The sequence below is a fragment of the Phoenix dactylifera genome, chromosome 15 (genome assembly GCF_051530095.1).
Source record: "Phoenix dactylifera cultivar Ajwa chromosome 15, Ajwa_hap1_PhDact_Kaust_v1.1, whole genome shotgun sequence".
Taxonomy (NCBI): domain Eukaryota; kingdom Viridiplantae; phylum Streptophyta; class Magnoliopsida; order Arecales; family Arecaceae; genus Phoenix; species Phoenix dactylifera.
The window spans coordinates 18,882,774-18,904,246 of NC_143204.1; the positions used below are offsets into that span (position 1 = coordinate 18,882,774).

The 21,473-nt window shown below is 36.4% G+C and overlaps 1 protein-coding gene and 1 long non-coding RNA gene across 2 annotated transcripts; both read left to right on the top strand.

Moving 5' to 3' along the window:
• Nucleotides 1-2,440: 2,440 nt before the first annotated feature.
• Nucleotides 2,441-18,298, top strand: SD3 (import inner membrane translocase subunit). Its single transcript, XM_008799040.6, has 8 exons — nucleotides 2,441-2,849; nucleotides 4,084-4,143; nucleotides 4,226-4,244; nucleotides 11,387-11,550; nucleotides 14,313-14,494; nucleotides 17,057-17,105; nucleotides 17,233-17,352; nucleotides 17,576-18,298. The coding sequence occupies exons 1-8, from the start codon at nucleotides 2,553-2,555 to the stop codon at nucleotides 17,732-17,734; spliced, it is 1,050 nt and encodes a 349-aa protein (XP_008797262.4). The 5' UTR covers nucleotides 2,441-2,552; the 3' UTR covers nucleotides 17,735-18,298.
• Nucleotides 18,299-18,350: 52 nt separating this feature from the next.
• On the top strand, nucleotides 18,351-19,530 carry LOC148699914 (uncharacterized). Its single transcript, XR_015973431.2, has 3 exons — nucleotides 18,351-18,516; nucleotides 18,628-19,154; nucleotides 19,239-19,530. It is a non-coding gene; the product is annotated as an uncharacterized LOC148699914 (long non-coding RNA).
• The last annotated feature ends 1,943 nt before the right edge of the window (nucleotides 19,531-21,473 follow it).

The following is a 21,473-nucleotide window of genomic DNA, read 5'->3' on the forward strand; positions in this document are numbered from 1 at the left end:
ATAAAAAAAGCATGCATATAATAGTACAGTCACTCAACAAAATCATTATTTTCAGTGAAATAGTCCTGTTTTTGAATATATAAATTGAGATAAATTATTTTTATTCAATTTATGCAGTCCACAATGTCTTTTAATATTCTAAATTAGTAATACAATGTCTTATCACAATTAGAATATCTTAGCAGTTATTTATGATCCTTCGTACGCCACAACCACAATCTACAAGATTTTTAACCAACAAAAACTTGTAAAGACAAATGCAAATCTCTAATCATAAAATTCATTGTTTAACAAAGATGAAGGCATACAGCATTCCAATTCACCAAAACATGCAAAGATAGTAAAACTAGAATGAAAAATTTGAAATTGAAATTAAAAAAAGGACAAAGGTATGAGTGAATGCTAAGAACTACAAGATATCGTCCTTTCTTTATAAAAAGCTACAAAGAGAATCTTGAGAAAAAAAATCCTTACTCCCCTTCATGTCATCCTTATTAACATAACCATGTCCTCCCAAAACCCCATCCATAGTAGTCCTCATGCCCTTAACAAATAAGAGAAGGAAAAAAGCTGAATTTAATTGGAGGTGCCAGCCCATACACATTACTTGGCATTCAAAGAAGAGAGCTATGTTTTTATTCCAAAAGGATTAAAAAGTGGAGTTTTCTTGAGATATCATTTACTTGCTAGTAGATAATGTTTTCCATACTATTCATGTCACTATTCTCCTCTCCTTCTCCAATGTCGATCCTTACTCTCAACACGTCCTTGCTTTCAAACAATCCCAACTTGCTGGAGTGCAACACATCATCATTCATCTCTATGATTGTGTAGAAAAAAAGAGCTTGCAAGATAGGACCTCTTGCAATCACATTGCATCTTGAGATGGGACATCTTGAGTTGGGCCTCTTGTAGCTCTTACTATGGGCACAGTAGAGATGATGGCATAGGGAGAGGAAGATTGATGCAATTAAAACAATGATTAGGAATGGATGAAAATTATGGAGAAACAAATGGTAACTGTCTAACAAATACTGTAAATAATTATTAAAGGTTGATAAAGATTTGAAGTTTAATTGGAGGAAAAATGGTATGAGAGATTAATGGAAGGGGAAGGGGTGGGGGGGGGGGGGGGGGGGGGGGGGGTGGTGTGGTGGGGGTCGGGGGGGTGAGGCATTAATCAAGAAATTTTTATTTGAGTTAGTATAGGGTATTTATTGATACTTTTAGGAAAACGACCAAACCTCAATCTATTTGCTTTTAGGAATACTGCATATACAAATATAAATTATGGATTAACAATATAGTTATATGCTATCTTTTTTGTGAATCTAAGTACAAAAGTTAAACAATTTCTTTAAGTTGGTCCAATTTTGATTAGTTTCTTTAATCACACTTGATGGAGTCGATAGCAAGGATAAGAGGGATCGACGATGCTGTGCACTTTTATGATGAGTAACAAAAAATGATTGAAGGATGTTAAGTTCAATGGGTTATGCCCAAATGTTTTAATCAAATTTCATTAGCACAATTTATTCATGCTTTATTTGATCGGGTTCAAATTATTACAAATCCATAATTGATCGAGCCAAAATTTGGATTTTGATTTTATAAGCATATTCATTTACAAGTTTAAAATTTCTTATCGAGTTAGATCCAACCCTATTTTAAACTATCAATATTGCCATTTTGCATCTTAGAATTTTTAAAATAATTATTGCATAACTCATTTTCGTCTGTAAGAACTATATTTTTTATGCTTTTATTAAGTATCTTCCTCGTAGTTCAAATAGGATAATTGCATCTTTTTTGATAAGTAATATAAGTGATTCTTAGAGGGCGACTCGGCCACAGTGGTTAGTTGGATCCGGTGCCGGCAGGCCAGGCTGAATCTGCACCCACTACTTCAGGATCTTTGACGCATAATAGAGGAGCTTGATTTATTTCGAATCTCACATATATTTCGGGAGACGAATAGTGCTGCGGACTGGGTCGTCTCCTTTGCAGCTCACCACTCCGGGTTTATATCATGGGGTATGTCCGATTGTATGCCGCAGGTTTTTGATCGTGTTTTGTCTTGTGATTGCTCTGGGCCTTCTCACGGTCGTGTGTAGTGAGATGCCAGTTCAAAAAAAAAAGAAAAAAGGAAAAGATATGCTTAGATGCAAGAAAATCCATAAAAAAGAATTTTTTTTTCACAAAAGAAATTAATTTTTTTAGAAAATAATTATAAACTTTCCAAATTTATTAATTTTTAACAAAATAAACACATGGTAAATTATATTTTCTATGAAAAATAAGTATTTGAAGTGATTTTGGTTGCAAACATCATTGCTTCAAAACACGGCAAAAAAAACTCGCAAATTATCTAATGTCAGCACTGAAGTTGCCGACATCAGTTGATTCTTCGTCTATGAGGTACGAATACTGAGCAAGTGCTATCGGTTCAATTTTAGCGAGGTGATACGACACCGGCTCGAACAGCGTACCGATCCTCTTCTTTTGGTTTAAGGCCTTGTTCTCGCAGCGGAACGCCGAGGGAGGCGACGGCGATGGCCGCCCGTTTCTTGAATCGATCCAAAACCCTAACCCTAGATCGTCTCCTCCATCCCTCCTCTCCGGTCTATCCCTTCCCCTCCTCCCAATGCCTGCGAGCTTTTCTCCACTCCATCGTTTCCCTGCCGCCCTTCCGCCCTCCCGGACGCGGCCGCGTCCCTCTCCCGGATCCCAGGTCTGCCGCCTCGGGAGCGGCCCCCAGTTCCCCTCTTCTTCCCTCCGCCTCCCCTGTGCTCGATTCGGCTTCCAGTCTCCCCAACGACGCGCTTGCCCGCACCCTTGGCTCCCGAAAGGTACGCGGTTTTCAGACTCTTCGTAAGCTTTGGTTTTTGTGCTCTGAATGTTGTATTTGATCTCTTATTCGGTTTTGGTAATTTGATATTTGTTGTCCATGAGACGACGAATCCTGTGATACTTCTCCTCCAGCTAATTATAGCTCTGTAAGAGATGAAGAATTTAGGGTTTCTCTGCTGTTTAGGGTTTAGGAAAGGGCAGAGGTTACCGAGAAAGAGATGCCCATTATAATAGAACGTGGTGATATTAAATTAAAGAGGACGCTCGTTGATTGGACGTATCACCTTGACTTGCAGTATAGTGAATGATAGTATTGTTATTGCGTGGATGAATATGATGCATGGAAGTCTTGGGAGCATCTCTTTGGTAATACTATCAGAGAAGTCCTGGAAACCCATCTACGCATGCCCGAAGCATCTGCTGAAACCAGAGTTTAAAATAACTGCCATTATAATGATCTTGGAGCTTCCCATTGCCTTTTCCATATGGAACAGGTATTTGAATATCAGCCATATTGTAACAAGTATGACAACTTTTATCTCTGACCTAAAACGATAGCCTTGGGGGATGATATAAATGGGATCATGGTGTTATTGAAAACATGGATGAGAAACTTAAACAAGCACCCTAGAAAGTAGTACCAGAATCTTGGACATATATTCAAGAATGGGGGAAATTTGTATATGATCCCACATACTTGAACAAGCTTTTTATTTGTAATGTTTTAAGATCTTGGATTGCCAGGATATAGCATCCCGGTTAAAAAGCTAGCAGTAGTTGTACTAAATGAAATTAAGGAGTCAATGACCATGTGATCACTTTGAACTCCTCAAAAAACCCCTTGAACTAGCAACATTTATCCCACTTTCTGGCTATTAAGGAGAAGATTGTCTTTAAAAGTATGCAAGAATGTATTAGTTGAGCTGGTCTTCTTGATATTGATCTGATTTTAAATTTTTTATCAGAATAGCTCAAGGTGATGAATTTTGATTCTTTGCTTTCCATAAGTCCTAAGTGCTCCCAGTCAAATCATATTTTTCCTCTAATTTCTGAAGTCTTTCAAATGAGCAAGTTTCAATGTAATGTAACATAATTTCTCGATGCCAAGATTATGTTGTCTTTCAGCTGCCATATATTCTGTGTTTCTTGCACTTTTTTTGGGTAAGGTTTTCAATAATCTAATGCTATGCTTGTACTACGTAACTTACCCCCTTGATGTTGCTACAATTGTAGATCGTCGAAGGGTCAGGCCATGCTAGCTGTTCCAGTTCTGACATCAGTAGGATGATCAAGGTGCGAATATGAAGAGAACTAAAATTTTCTCTACTCTCTATTAAGTAAGAATAACTGAATTGTTTGTTTGGTTGAACTACAGGGAGTAACAAAGCCTGAAGGTCAGTTCTATGAAAACCTATTTGAGTTGACAATCCTTTTATCTCGAGTCACTATTTAATAATGTACTTTTTTTTAAAGTGAATGCAAAGATATTTTGCAATTTTTGCCTTATTATTGTGCCATCCCAATTTTTTTTTTTAAATTTAGATGTCGGGAATATGCACAGATGCACTCCATCTATCCATTCAATGACTGCATCCAACTATTGTATTTTTTTGAATGAATTTTTTAAATTTTTACTTGGTATGTGTACTAACGCAAATAAAAATTTCAATAGCAATCCAGATTTCTAAAATCTTCGTGTCTTACTGGTTTGCTGCCTTTCTGGGGCATAACTTGAGCTACACATGCCTGTTTGAGGTGTGAGACTACTAGTTTCAAAGCTGATCGAGTCCTATGAGTTCTCTTTTAATGTTTTAGCTAGTTTGCTGTTTTGGAAGTCAAAATTCAGGCTAATGTTCTAGCATGGTATTAGATTTGAGACTGAATCAAATTTGGGATTTCGTGAAAAAAACAGCCAACTTTGTTTTACTTTTTGCAATTTGGGTTTCTTTTTTTTTATTATTTTTTTATTTGGAGGAATGACTGAGTTTTAAAATTTTGGACCCCTTTTGCCCTGGTTCTGAGTAGGTACACTTCAACTGTATATTCAAGTGGAGCTAAATGCTCCATATACTTTGTAGAGAATGAACATATTTTTGGTAGCGAGAGCACATATTTTCATATGAATGTACATATTTTTAGTACTGACTGCACATATCTGTTGAGGGTGCACTGCACACATCTGTTGAGAGTGCACTGCACATTCACAGGTTGGAGTTTATCTGTGGGACTCGGGCCCCAAAGCATCCAAAAATTACAAAACTGGGCCATTATTGCAAAAAAGATAAAAGTAATCTGAATCTGCAAGACCAAAAAAAGGGTAGGCCAGTTCTGCAAAGTCCCCAAATCGGATACATAAAGGCTTCTAGTGTTTTCTGTGTTAAAATAGGAGTCCTAGATATTATACTATGAACTGAGAAGTGTTTGACTAGTGTGTTAGTTTGCTCAGGAATTCTCATAGTGGGTTTATATATAAAGTGAGCCATATTTCAAAATTAAAAACATTTTCTCTTTGTTATTGAAGAGCATTGCCTTTCTCATGGTGAACTCAATGAATTCAAACGGTAAGCTCTTAGGGCCTAGTAACTTGCCATCAACATTATATACCTAAGAAACAATATCTTCTTTGAGTAGGAGAAGGTCTGTAATTTTGTGGGGGTATAATGGTATTATCACTTATGCATTTAAATAACATATATGTATGCCTAAATGATTATAAATCCTTATTGGCCATGTCTACCTGATAATAGTCTTCTTTGAGTAAGAAAAATTTGTTCCTTTGTAGCTATATAATGATATTTGTTGACATCTAACCATATTTTCCTATTAATAGTTGAGGCAAGGCTTGGTGATTCCTTAAATGTTTTTGTATGGATTTGTGTGCTTGGTACGCCTCAACTCAAATCAGCAGTAATTGCAAAACTAAACAGAATCTCTATCCATTTCATCGCTGCAAAAGCTTATTGTTATACCTTTCACAAGACTTGCAGCACTTTCTTGGCCAAAGCATGGTATCCACTTTATGAATAAGTACCGCCCTTCGAACATGACTAATTTTATAGATTTGCTCTCAGTTTCAACTTATAAAATTTTTCACATCAACCCTGATTAATTTTCAGCAATGAAAATTAAAATATGGAGTTGTTGACATGTCCATTAAGCACTTCAAACTTTTTCCCCTTTTAACCTCTCCACATAATCTATAGTTCTCCTAAAAGCAGAAAGAACAAATTTTGGTTGTCCTCTTCATACCCTTGGCCTTTATTTTATAAGAATTTTGCTTACTTATAGAGTTAATGTGAGACCAGTTATGAAATTGAGGATAATTTTTACCTTTAATTAGCCAATCAATAGCTTTTAGTTTATAGGCCACTACATCCCATCATAAACTTAATAATGGAGTCAATTATACATGGGTGAAATATTTATGGCATTAGATGTACCAAAGGACTTTTTATTAGAGTCATTTAGAGGCAATAAATAGTGCTATTAGAAAAAAATTCCATTCACTTTGCTACCCTGAAAATCCTATCTATCCTAGAGTTTTTGAGCACTTTAGACTAGGTAGAGACCAGGATACAATGAGAACAAGAAAGATTAATGGGCGGAAGCTCTAAATCCACGATCTATCTAATGATCCAACCATTAATTCTGGCTATGGGTTTCCATCACTGTCCTCTGCATATCCAAATTCAGCTTACCTCTTCTTCCATCTCTATCTACAATGCTTTAATATGATTTTTCTATGACAAGATTCAAGTTGTTACTATGTTCAGTTCTTATTTTTCACATCAAGATGTAATCTCATGTCCTTTCAATTTGTTTCGTTGGTCAACATCTGTATCCCCCTTTCCTTTCTGTCAATATTGATGAATTTTATTTTGATGGAAGATCATTTTTATGCTGCAAAATGTGATTGTTGTGGTATGGTTTCTCATCTTAATTGTTTTTGTATATTTTACATTATTGATTTTTCTTATTAGTTATCGTGACTTGTTTATTTTGAATATTGTTTTTATCTGTATAAATAGTCTGCTAATTGTTTGTTCAGCAAGTCTAGGGGTTTGATCTTTGATGCGATGCTCAGTGCAGTTCCTTTTTTTCAAGGGGGAGGGGTTGTGACAGGGATTCATTTTCAAAGCAGTTCTATTTGCCTATTGGGATAACAGCCACTTACAGTGACATCTTGTGAAGTTTGTTATTCTGTGACTTGTATGACTTGTAGGTTATCAAGCTATGGAATTTTTCATGTGTTAAAAAGGTTTATTATGAATCAATTCTGTTTTATTTTAATTCATTCAATACAACATATATCAAACATTCTAAAACCTTCCCAAGTTTGGGTGTGCTTGATTCGTTCTTTGTTTTCTTTGTATATTATATGCATTTTATCAATTAAAACCTCTTTTTGTTTATGCAAAATAATATTTTGATTTTCTAGTAAAAGGTAATTAGACGACTCTTTTCTCTATATTCAATTCATCTTAGGAGGTACTAAGAATTTTAGTACTCAAAATAAGGGATTGATAAGTTCATATTTTGTTGTACTTCCTGATAAATTAATATTTAATCTAGCATCATAATATTATTTAATTATTTAATAAAATATGTTGATTAAAGAAAATAAAGTGAGACTGTAAATGCAATGAGGTGATTCTCACACCGGCTCTTTACTAGTATAACGTAGATTCGTTTACAAAACTTTTGGTCGTCATATTATTGAGTATTTGGGCACTTTTACCAATACCAACCTAGCTGTTGGTCTTCCAGATCTTTTAATTTAGTTGGTGGATTACCCTGTGAACAACTAAGTCTAGCGCTACATGTTTTCTAATGCTATATAGTAAGATCATGTTTGGATATTGTAAGTTATTCAACTGTTATATTTATTTTGAATTTTATGCTCCCTTAGTAGGCTGCCAAACTTCTTTTCTTGTTATTTTATGTTTCAATATTTGTGCTTACTTGCTTGAAGTCTGCATTAGGATAGTCTCCATGAGTATGTGAATATTCTTTAATCTATTATTGCCAAAAATCGTTCGTTTTGCCTTAATCTAATTGTTATTATAATAATAAAGTTAGAATTCAGTAATTAGGATTAATATGATTTAGGCCAAAATTTTCTATTCAGGAAGAATTAAGTTGATATTTATGTGAATATTGGGGATTTACCACAATTATGAGAGGAGCATGTGAAGTCAATAATATGAAATCTGTATACTAGGAGTGGAGTGCAGCAAAGTTCCAGCTTTTTGTATATTGTATGCACAATTTCCTAGTCACTTAAATGTGAACATAGGCACTCACCATTTCAAGCAAAAGTGTGAGGGAAAATGCTCAAATAAACAACCTAATGACTAGTTTGGTGAGTTTTTTTAATTGTTAAAACCTTTGTGGCTTTGGTAGATTCATGCATATATGAAAATGAGCCATGACTCAATGGAGGTGATCTAGCCTTTGAAGTTTCTTTGTGTCCATGTGATGCTTCTTGACAAGGAGCATAGTAGATCATTGAGGTAGATTGAAGATAATTATTTGTGATATCCTATTATGTTTTTTCAAACAGTGGAGGTATCTGGCGGCAACGTAAAGAAAACATTGATAGTGTCACGCCCCGAACCCAGACCGCAACAGAAGCCGCATGCATGCAGGGCAGATCATACAAGCATGCAAGGCTACTGACCAAATCATAATAATTTCAAAGCAATCATAATAATTCTTTAATTTTTGAAAATTAATTTAATCAAAATCTAATCAATTCATTCTCATAAACAAATATCCCAAAGTATCATGAGTCAAAATATTCCAATATCATTCAATCCGAATAAAATATTCAAAATTAAATTAAACTAATATAAACTAAACTAAGCTAGAAGTCCAAATAATCACGAATATCTTCAGAAGATCTAGCACACTCTTCTAAGTTTTGAACAATCATGATTCAAGATCTAAAAATAGAAAAAAAAAGAATAAGGAGCTAGACCAGCCTGGTAAGCAACATAACACATCAAAGTGGGATTTAAGCATGCCAAACAAATAAATAATCAAATAGTATGATACTAATCGGGAATAAATCAAATCTCGAATAATACATATATTTTTTTCAAAAGTTATTTTTTATAAATTGATATTAGACCCAACATCAGGTTATGGCCACGTAACCTAGTGGCGTGGGTCAGATAGCAGATACAAGATGCACAAAGTGCCAGATAACAGATACTATTATTCTAACCATTGGTGGCTTGGTATCAAAATCAGTTTCTCAGATTACAAGTCGACAAGACTAACGTAGAATCTCCATTGGCGGGGCCAAATCATAGTCGTGCTGTGGATACGTATATAAAACAAATTTCATAATTTATCCATTCAGATTTTCAAAATTCATTTACAAGAGTATTAAAATACATAACATATTTTAGAACAATTAGGATAGTAATAATAGCATGCTTAATCTGTCTAATTAAACATAAAACAAATATCATAATCAAATTTAACAAATTAATCATAATTTCCAAAGGTCAAAAATATATTTTGAAGCATTAAGTTACTTACCTCTTCTCGCTTCAAAATTCCACTTCAATTAGATGGATCAGATTTACCTATTTTAATATCATTAGGATACAATTAATTTTATCATTATCTTAGAAGCCAAGCAAAATCAAAAATTAAGATAGTATTGGGGATACGACCTCATGCCCAAATCGGGGTGGACGACAGGCAAGGTCGATCAGGCGATGGTATCCTATTGCATGGGTTGATCTGAACAAGGTGAACTAAACTGATCAAGATGAGTTATGATTTAAGTGATTCAAAAATGGTCAATGATAACCAAATTCTAGGGATACCTGGCAAGGCTGAGATACTAGGTCGACGTGCCACCTAGGTATTGGGATGATTTAGGGCCTCCACATTGGGGCCAACTTGGATCCGAACAAAGGGTGACAAGATCTTAAACCAGCATCCCTAGGCTTACCTAGAGAGAGAAAGAGAGAGAAGAGAGAGAAATAATAAAGAAAAATAAAGAAGAGTAAAAGAAGAAGAAAAGAAGGAGAGGGCCACAGTCAGGTGGCCGTGGTGGTCGACAGCCGAAAGATCGACGACAAGGGGCAATCGGCGATAGAGCGGCCAGCGATGGAAAAAGGGGAGGAATGGCCGCAAAAGAGGGGTTTCGGCCCCTTTTTCTCTTCCTTCATGATCTCTGGAAGTGACACTCTAGTGATAGCCCAAAGCCGCAAAGGGGACAAGTCCCCATCTCCGGCAACAAGCGTCGGCAGCGGCGGAGGTTGGAAAAAGGAAAGATAAAGCAGCCTTTTTGGATCGAAAAACGGGGATAAACAGAGCCCCTTTTTTGTGGATTTTTTCTGCGAAAACTCGGCTGGCAGGCTTGTGAACGAGGAAATAAAGGAGAAGAAGATTAAGGTCCTTACCTAGGATTCCAGTGAGGGATTGGCTGCATTTTCTGGCGAACATAGTGAACCTACGCCATTGGCAATCAAGGGGAAGAAAGAGAAGAAGAACAGTGGTGGCTGCAATGATCTTTCGGTGAGGGAATGCTAGGGGGATCAAGACCCTTAAATAGGAGTGGAGGCTAGGCTTCCCTAGCCTCCGACGAACTTCCTGGATGAGGAGGAGGACTCCTTCATTTGTGCTCAACCAGGGCTCTGCCCTGTTTATGGTTTGAAAACAGGCCTTTGAGCCTTCATTTTGGCGCCGGGCCGGGCCAACAGGCCGGCCCAGTAAGGCTGGGCTTCACAGATAGCTCTTTGAATGTTCATAATCTTATATCGAAATTGTGGCATAGAATTTATTTCTCTCGCCTCTTGACAATTTGTAAGTTGGTTTTCAATACCCATCTAGTTTCAGCAACATTGAAAATCAAAGAATTGTCGAATTCTTTTTGCTTGTGCCTGATCACCAGAAATTTTGGATATATGACTGAAACAAGAGTGTTAAGATGAACATATGGTAAAACTAGAAAGGATAAAATAAGAAATGAATATATTAGAGGAGCTGTAGGAGTTGCACAAATTAAGGACAAAGTGATGGAAAATTGATAGAGATTGTATGTACATGTACAATGAAGATCTGAGGTACTCCAATAAGGAGAGTTACTTTGATTTCATCTGGAAGGTGGTAAGAAAAGGAGGGAAAGATCTAAGGTAACATGGAGAAGGTTGTGAGGAAGGGTATGGAGAAGCTTGGAATAACATGAAAGATGGCTCTAAATAGGAATACTTGGCGAACTTGGATCCATAAAGCTGACTTGAAATAGTTGGGATAAGGCTAAATTGCTATAGTTATGAATGCTCTTGTTTTTTCTGGATCAGAAGTCTTTTTGCCTAGTTATAGGCGATAAGGGTAAAGGTTTTAGATTGATAAATCAGAATATTGTTTGCTGTGGTGTTTGTCAGTCAATCTGGATTATTGATGCTAATCATTGATCAGACATTAGTTTGTTCTATGTTCAGAATATGTGTCTGACTATTTATGTTTCATGAATTTCATATGATATGCTAACATATATAATAACTCTTGACAGGCAACTCAGTTTTGTTTGGGGAACACTTCAGATGGCATACGATCAACAGAAATCCTACAAATCTTCTCAGTAAACATTTTGGAAAGCACTCAGTGATTCCTTGTTTAGGTAGAAGTTCTGCAGTCAGTTATTCTACACAAGCATCAGAACAAAAAACAAAAGAGGTTTAAGATTTACCATAGAGCTATACCATTTTTCCTATTCAACATTTTTTACATAAAATACACGTTATTATGTACTTTCTTGCTTTGATTCTCTTTGATGCTTCTTATTTTGAGCTTTATGATTTCTAATGGATTGAAATTACATTGATTGTTCTCTTACTATTTTGAAACACTTCCATGCGGAGAAAGAAGTATTGATGTGGCCTTGTTAGTTAACAGTAAGCTACGAAGTTTTGTATGTCAACAATTTGCTACTTAATTGTATGCCTGGTTGCTGGAACATACATCTATGGTTCGACGCACTTGGAAACAGATCCAACAAAATAACCTGATTTAATTTTTCATAACATGGGAAGTTTATAAGAAACATGTCGGTAGATGCCTAAGAAGGTTTCTGAAAAATGAGGTCAAACATGTAGAGAGTGAGCATTGAATTTTTCTACTATTGCGCCATATCTAAAAGAAATTTCTCATCTGAAAGACATGTTTTTAGTGCTTGGGCACCGATTTGTCATCTTTGTACGCATTTCAGCTAATTATGAAATCAATAGTCTTCACAAAAAAGTGTTTATATGACCTTTTCATCTCTGCATGGACTTGTGCCTGCTTTTCACTCGTCAGCTTCGGATGTAGGCAAGTGCTGCTTGATCTTTTGTCCTTATCTTTGTAAAGAGAATCTCTACTTTCAACACCATGCCTAAGTTTGGGCAATGGCTTCATGCATCAGAAGTTTCTCAACTCCAATGCATTTGTGCTATGTGACAAATTCTCATGTCCACATACATATCAGTGTATTAAAGAGACAATCTCTACTTTCAACACGATGCCTAAGTTTGGGCAACGGCTACATGTAGCATCTTAAGTTTCTCAACTCTGATGCATTTGTGCTATTTTAAAAATTCTCTTTTCCACAGACATATCAGTATATTATTATGGCCAAATTGCTATCCAGATGTGAATGTGTTCTTCATCCTTTATATATATAATATGTAATATATATATATATGCATGTATGTATGTATGTATGTATTCTCTGTGGGTGTGTCTGCTGTCACTTGTTTAACATGATGAATAATAATAAGTTATGAGATGATAAACATTCTCATCTTGTCAGATGTATTTGAGTTGTACATGTGGCACATGCTATAGAAAATCAAAATATAAATTCTAATGCATGAGAATATTGCCATGATGATTCGCATGTGTGGTTAGATGATTGACTGGCAATTCTTGTAAGCAGATGTCTCTAACTATAATGATTAAATTTATCTGTGACTTTCACATCTATTTTGAAATAACACTTAACAAAATTTTTATGTTAGTTGGAAAACTTAAATTACTAGACATTAGTAAATAACATTTTTTTTTTCCAAAAATAATTATATTTTCACCTTGTTCTATTAATACTCAATTCCTTTGACACGCTACCGTAATTTGCCTCGATGCTTCGAACCAAACTAAGGGGATGTTTGGTGTTGCTTCTGTGTTTTAGGAAGTTCTTCTCACAAAGGGAAAAGCTGGAATCTGGGTTTTCTAGCTTCTTCTTAAAGTGCTTTTTTGATTTCTCTTCTTGAAAAAATATTTTTGGACAATGTTATCAAAGATTTTCTTCAAGAAATGCTTTTTTGCTTTAAAAGTTATAGAAGTGCTTCTTTTAAGCAACACCTAACATGTTCTTAGGTTGTGTTGGCATCACTTACACTTTTCCTATTCTCAAAAACAGGAAAAATTCATTTCTACTTTTTTTTGTTCAAGATTTTCAAAAAATAAACATGTTTGGTGTAGTAAACTACTTTTCCTTTTGTAAGCAGAGAAAATAAAAAAATATTATAAAAAATCCAGGGGAAGTTGCTCTTGAGGTAGGCATACATGGTTGGCTTTGTGGGGCAATGCCCGATATGGATCTCGTTGGGGTTGCCGGGGGTGAAGGCAACAGCATAGGGCTGGGGAAGAGGAGCCTAGCAACAGTGGAGGGGGAAGAGGCGATATGGTTGCAGAGGCTAGTATGGCTAGTGTCTATCCTCTGGTTTTGTAACTTGAAGTTGCTGCCACCATTGGAGGCCAAGTGAAATTCAAGCACCACTAGGATTGTGATGGCTTTCCATCAGAGGAATGCTTGGCAACCGTGTGCTAGTAGCAATGCTCATAGTTTGCATGTCACCAGCGATGGATACATCATTATTGTGGGTGGAGAGAGTGCAAAGGAGTGCAGAGAGAGGGCGGGGTTGGGTTCTAGGGTTTTTGAATGAAGACATTGAGGAGGGCATTGGGATTTTGGGGTGGTGGAGAGGAGGGGGGCGGGGGAGTGTGGAGGTGTTGGTATCAAAGAGGAACATGGTTGGGTGCAAGGAGGCCAGGGACTCAGGGCAGGGGATGGGTCTGCTCGAGAAAAGGTTCTCTGTTTTTCTAAAAGACTGAGCCAGATTTTCTGGTTGTCAATTTTCAGAAAAAACAGATTTTAAAAGCAGAAGATAAAAATAGTAGTAGCAAACTTGGTTTTCTTGTTCTTGCTTTTAGGAAAAAGAAAATAGAAAAAAGACATGATGCCAAACATGCCCTAAACTTTCATAATTGAGTACTAGAAATACAAATCCCTTTCTGCAATGGATGACAATCTATCTGTTCCATAATTGTCATTTAGGCTGGTTCTTTTCTTTGATTATGCTTTGTGTTATTTAATGTGGCTTATGCTCACTGTTCTGGTCTTATGCTAATTAATTTACGTTTCACTAAAGACAACTAATAATCCTGTCCTTCCTCAGGAAATGAGAAAAGACATATCTACAGTTGAAGATCCCTTTGATGCTCCCACATATAATATTCCGGAAAAGCCAGTGACATTTGCAGAGGGAGCTTCGTACAGTGTTATAATACTTGCGGGGCTGGGCGTTGCAGCCTTGGCTGCATATGGTGTTTTTAAAGAGCTAATCTTTGAGCCAAAAGAGTAAGGTCCTTCTCTTCCTACTCAGCATATATGTCAATTAAATTTAGAAATTATATAAAATGTAAAATATAGCATGGGAATGGCAAGTTTCTATTTTAGTCTAACACTTCTGATAATTGTCTAGAGCCCAATTGTTAAAAAAATACTGACATCAAGTTGACTTCTGGTTGTAAAGGGCACTAGTTATGGACTACAGTGGGACTTTGGTATGATTGGTAGGAACAATTCTGTTACAGAAGTTTGTTACAGCTGATCCCCAGTGGGACCAGACAATTGACATGCTGTGTGCCACCTTATGCATAGATCAAAGGCACATTGGGAAATTACTCTAAATAAGGAATTGTGGGTCTGCAAAACTGCTGATTGAGGACTATTTTGTCATGTCCTACAAGGACATAAGTGTCATGTTAACAAAATGGAACCTTATCAATGGAGTTTGATTTTGCAGGAAACAATGTGCTTGCATGCTTATAGCAATCTGAGTTTGCTACATCCAAGTACTGACAGCTTATATTCTGAAAAGCACAAACTCAAAGAATATCTCTATTTATTTGTAACTAGTTATTGATCATCTAATTTCGGCAATGTTGTATAACAGATTGGCTTGAATATGAGCTGCTGACTTGTTGGATAGTATGCAAAGTAGGTATCTAAATGCAAGCAAGTTTACAAGTATCTGTTCATATGTTTGTTAGACTTGGGGAAGACACATATATAGTAGAGTTATATTGCATTTGCATGTCAAATATTAACCAAACACTAATAACCTGCAAGTTAAGTGGGTTAGGTCTGGGTTGCACCAATATGACCTGTTGTTTATTATGTTAACATAATGAGACAGGACATCGATATACATACATTCATACATACATACGTACTCTTTTTAATTTTTTTGAGGCCCTATTAAACATATTTAACAACAATATGGAAGAGGTAGAAAGAAGTGGATCAGAAGGGTCAGGTAGAGTTCACCTTTTTAGAGAAGCTGTGAGGAGGCTAGGCAGGTTGGCTACAGGTCTTTGAGGTTGACCCATTGGCAGGTATTGGCCAGGTGACAGCTTGCTAGTGGGTTCTGCTCAGTTAGATGCAGGTCAACTTTTTTTATGTACTTGACGCTAATTTACTATAAGGGCTGGTTAATAGTGGTGTTGAGTGGTATACTAGCTAGTAAATTGTCAATTGATCTGAGTGCAGTGGAAGGATTAGAAAAATATTTAATATATGAAGAAAGTAAAATTTGGATTTGTGAACTCCATGTTTGTGAGAGTTGTGCATAAATGGATGGGGAAGGTGAGTAGAAATTTGATTACTTAAATGGTGTGGTATGGTAGTCCAAATAGAGGTTTTATTTGATTCATTACTTAATATTTTGTTGGAGTAAGCAGTAAAACTCTTTAAGACCAAACTTATACTGGGTTATGGCATGTTGCCAATACAATTGTTTGGCGATGCAATTGTAGTGTTAGTGTGACCAGATAAACTTTGTCGTGGCAGCATATGACAGGGGTTATCATGCAGCAAGTGTCTTTTTAGTTTATTGTGTGGTGTTAGAATCATCAAATTATGGTGCCAAACATGTTCCTAAACCACTTCCTTTTGCCACTTAGCTTTTCATTTTCTCCAAATTCTTATTCCCATGCTCACTTCAGGTGGTTCTTTAAATAGGTGTTTAGTGTCTCATTAAGTTGAAAAACCTATACAAGGAAAGGAGTATGATGTCTGTTAAACACGTCAGGGCAGTCTTCCTACTACCAATCTGCACAATTATACTCAGACTTTCCAATATTGTTGAATATTGTCACTTCACTTAGCTTCATATAATTTGGTTGGCCCTGATTAATGAGCCACATTTGCTTTCTACATAATTACACTAAATTTTCATTATTCATGAAGTAGTATTTCTTTTTGTGGTTGTTGGAACTGTTTCTCTTAAAATCCAGATCTGTGGCAAAAAGTTCAGGCAATATATAGATCATAGCAATTCGGGAATACCTATATGTATTAGTTGAATTGAGACCAGTGCAAGAAAGATCCATTGCTAGGAATCTGGGCCCAATAAATCTTTGATCTACAAGGTCTGGTGTGTACCACATGATCAAAATTTTCTAACAAACTCATATCTGTTGCTTTGTGAAAATTAGAGGTTGGAAACAAAGTGACTCACCTATAGATTCTTTTGAATAAAGGAAAAGGGTGCTAAAAAACCTAGATTTGAGCACGATGCGAAAAAATAAATATAATTTGAAAAGGTTATATATTGTTCTGATCTTTTCTGCCAAAGTAGTAGAGAATTCATTAAAAATCCTGAGCAAAATTTTGTTTTCTAATGACATTTTTGTTACGTACAATATCTCCTTTTTTAATGGTCTGTTTTGCTCGATACTTGTCTAGATGAGCACTACTGCCAAAAGTATTAGAGAATCATTAAAATTCCCGAGCAAAATTTTGTTTTCTAATAATATTTTTGTTACGTACAATATCTCCTTTTTTAATGGTCTGCTTTGCTCGATACTGTCTAGACAAGCACTTTTAATGTATCTTTGCCTTCTATCTCTTGTATAGGTACAAGATTTTCGGAAAGGCTCTTGAACGGGTTCAGAAAGATAGTCAGGTTTGTAGTAGGCTCTGACTGTTGTTCCATATCGAGTTTATATTATGTCACAGCATTTCATGCTGCCTTCTCATTCTTGGAGGAATTCTCATAAATGCTATTCATGTTATCTGGTTGGCCTCGTCAGGTTACAGTAAGAATTGGCTCCCCTGTTAGTGGCTATGGCCAGGAAAGCAGAAACCGTGCTGCTCGCCAACGTATTCCCAATAGGGTTTGGACTGACGAAGATGGAATCGAACATGTCGAGGTAACACCTCAATGGTACTTATGAAATACTTTGTTGCAAGATTCATGTTATTCCTTTTTGTTCCTTGGTTTGATTTTACCACTCCCAAATAAGGAGTGGAACAAGGGTTCCTATCAACCTGCATTATTGCCACTATTTACTGTCTTTTGAAATGCTTTACTCTTGGCAAGTTAGTTGAAAATAGTAGAAATGTAGATCAGACTGACATTTAATGAACATGCAGGTAAACTTCTATATTCGTGGACCACATGGATCTGGAAAGGTGTATGCTGAAATGTTCAGAGATCATGCTGACAGGAAGTGGAAGTTCACATACCTGATTGTTGAGATTAAGTCGCCATCTCATGCACAATTGTTGCTGGAATCTTACGTTCCGGCTTAAGATACGGGCAGGCAGGCAATTGTAACTGCTTTCTTCCCCTTCAATCTTCGCCTCCCCCACCCTCCCAAGGGAAACATGATGTGGAATGTAGCTGAATGTTCCCTACGTTTGGTCCATGCTTATCTTGGCTACTTCCTGAAGTAGCTGTTCCTCGTGTTATAGGCATGAATTAGCCAAATCCCATGGGAAACATGAAGGAGAAGATGACTGCCCCTAAGGCTTTGGTTCGGATTTAATCAAGATGTTGCCAAATTCCCAGGGAAACATGAAGTAGAATGCAGCCAGACCCTAGGGAATGAAGAGATGGAATCCTAATGAAGATTTTAAGTCAAGTTTACTAGTGCTTGCATAAAATTTTACGAGGGAGGAAATCCTTGTGTTGGATGACTTGTTATCCAAACAAGCTAAAATCGACCTGGATGACTTTTGGTTGTATGCATGTTTGCAGCCGGCCATTATAATGTGCGGACAATGGTAATTATCCCAATGTGCATGAATAATGAGGCAGAAAATCTTTTGTTTGGATTAATTTACCAATATTTTCTTTCGTATCTTTTTCTGCTATTCCATGCTCCTTGCAGCCCTTATAAAAGCATTCATTGATTCATTTTCTTAGGGACAATAATTCTTTTTCCAACGGCAGAGATACAAACATGTGAATCACTGTGTTCCCAGTGGCTCCATTCATAGGTGAAGAATTGGTGGTTATCTTAGTACCTCTTATGTGCCAGCCTTAAGATATTTTTCGAAGACCGTACTTCCAACGAGGTCTCCATATTGCGGTACAATGAATTTTCTAGACTTCTTGCAGCTTGTTCTCGGTCCTTTTTGCCATGGGCATCATTATTATTTCTTCCATCATCATCTCTCAGTTTCATGTTCTTTCAATTTAGCTTCTTGATGCAGTCCAACAATTAAATTTTTATAGCAACAACGAAAAATTGTTGCGAGAGCAAAATCAGTCATCAAATTTCCAGAAGCCGGATGAAGTATTGGTTGTGTTGAGGCTCAATTCAGGTGAAGTTTGCAGTGTGCACACAATCATACTCAACATGTAAAATACTATGCTAATATAACATTCAGTAGAAAAAGATGAAGTTGCAACTCACTTAAGAGTGGAAGTTTGACAGAACAAGTTATTATACTTAATAGAGTCTCCAGTTCGAGTGTAGGAATTGTTCGGCTTTAAGGGTTTGCAATCCGTTCCGACGAGCAGCTTCGCGGAAGATTAAACAGCTTTTCCATCTTAAGAACGGGAGGCAAGATATCGGTAATTTGGTGAGAATGTAAAACATAGTCGCGTGATAGCTAGGCATGGATCTTGGCATGCGAGAGCAACTTGACCGACGATTTCGATGCCCTCCCCCTTCCCATGACCGATCCCAACTCCCGCCGTCTCCGGTGCGATCCCAATGTTCAGGTTCCTCTCTATGCTTCTAAACTCTTCTTGTTCTTCAAAGGTTCTGTTTTGATTCATTAAATGGTGGTTTTTTATTTCTTGAAGGATTGTAAGGAAGTGGTATATGAGTGGACGGGCAAGTGCAGGAGTTGCTAGGGGACGGGGTTCGTTAGCTACTATAACAAAAAGGGGGGCGCGAGATAGTCTGAAGGTGCGTTCCTTGCCTTGGAATCGGTAAGGACTATTTCCTTTTCTATTTGATACTGTTTGGTTTCATTACTTGATGGAGTTGGCATTGTTTCTGATGTTTTATAGGAGAGACCCAGTTTTAGGAATTAGCATTTGTGTTTTTGTTTCTTGGTTGATTAAATATATGTTTGTGCACTTTGAAAAGAAAGAAGACATTGAGTGATGTGGAAGTAATTCAGGAAGAAGGGACAATCAGCAACCAAACCTTCCTCTCATTTTGTTTAGTAAGATATCTTTCTATCTAGCGCAGTACTATCTCCACTTCTATATTTATGGGAAACAATACCAACATATTAAGAAAGAAATAAGAGCTTTCGAAGTAGGGAAAAAAGGAGGAAAAATTACAGCTTTGTTAAAGCTTTGATCTTTTCTGTGTCTTGTGATTTTAATGGAAGAAAAAAAGGAAAAGGAACTTTTCTTGATAGCCCTTAAATGTTCAATATGAGCTTGTTGATCCATGCTGTAAATTAGGATATCATCAAAATAAACTACTACAAACTTCCTAATGAAGTATTTAAGAACCTGATTCTTGAATTTCATGAAAATACTAGGTGCATTAGAAAGTCCAAATGACATCACCAGCTATTCATTTTTCCCCTCTATTTTGAATGCTGTCTTTCACTCATCTCTTTCTCGAATTGTGATATGATTGTAGTTGCTCATCAAATCAATCTTAGAAAAGACTTGGGAACTGTTAGCATATCAAGAATATCATCCAATCTTGGTATAGAAAGTTTGCACTCAATAGTTATCTTATCTATACCCCGCTGGCCACACATGTTCTCCAAGTTGCATCCTTTTTTGATCTGAGCTAGGAATGCTAGTACGGTCCATGGACAAACTCTCCTGAATGAAGCCTTTCTTAAGAAGTATAAAAACCTGCTTTTGAAGTTCCTCATGTTCTTTTGGGCTTATTTGATAATGTTCAATCTGTCTTCCCAAGTTATTTTGCTCTCGCTCTCAAGCTATCTTCCCAAGTTATTATAACCTTGTTGGTCAAGCTTTTCCCCCGTAGTTGCTTTAGAGCATCTCAATCTTCATATATGCTGGCACTTCCTAATATGATTTAAACTATCTTGAGAATTATCAGATTGGTATTGTCGGATTTGCATGTATTTCAGATAATCAATGACATAGTGAGAACTTAATTTGCATTAACTATAATTAATTTTATTATGGTAGCCAGTTTCAGGAATTTCAAATTTTATGTAGGAACATGAAATAGTTTGTGCATTCCTGAATTGTTTCCTATGCTTTCAAGAGAAAGATGAACAGCAGCTGTCCCATGGGACCAGTTTGTTTCCCATATTAGACGTTTGTTTTTTTTTTTTTTTGAGAAAAAAATGTATTGTATCTTTTTCTTGAAGGTGGAGTATAGTACATTTTACCATTTTATGTGACTTGTACTATGAGGAAAGTTTATTGGAGCCTTGATTGAATCAAAGAGGTCTAAATTTAGTGTCTCAAGATACAATGCAGCATAATCTATCAATTTACCAAATCATTTTTTCTTTGTTTTTGCTAGTTAAATGAACTTTGTTCAAGAACATTTCTTAGTGGGAAAGAATCCACTTTAATATTGATAATGATGTGAATTACCCTCTGTATCAGTAACTTGGCCATTCGATTCTTGTGGTGGTAGTGGAGAAAACAAAATCTCTAGTCCTCGTCGTCAAACTCCTACTTTTGACCCTTCTGAAAATTTGTTTATGCATGTTAGTGAAATTTCAAAGCAAAATTGGTTTCTGATAGACTTTACCCCTTTTAATTTTGTGAATTTTGTAGATAAAATCTATCATGTAACTGCTATTTAAATATGGTGGCCTTTTGTAGAATGATTTTCTCTCTTACGGCTGGAAATGTTTGTGTTGGAACTCTCTTTTTGTAGAGGGACCTTTTTCCTGTCATTTAGGAGGGACATGTCTTTCTTAGGGTTCCAACCCAACTCCAAGAGAAAAAAAAGGGTGAAAAAGAGGTGCACATGCACTATTTTTTAGGTGCAGGGGAACCAACTTCAAGCATCCTTTAACCTTTTTGATTCTCTGGAAAAGAAAAATGTCTATCTCTTAATTCTAAGCTTGAGGAGCCACG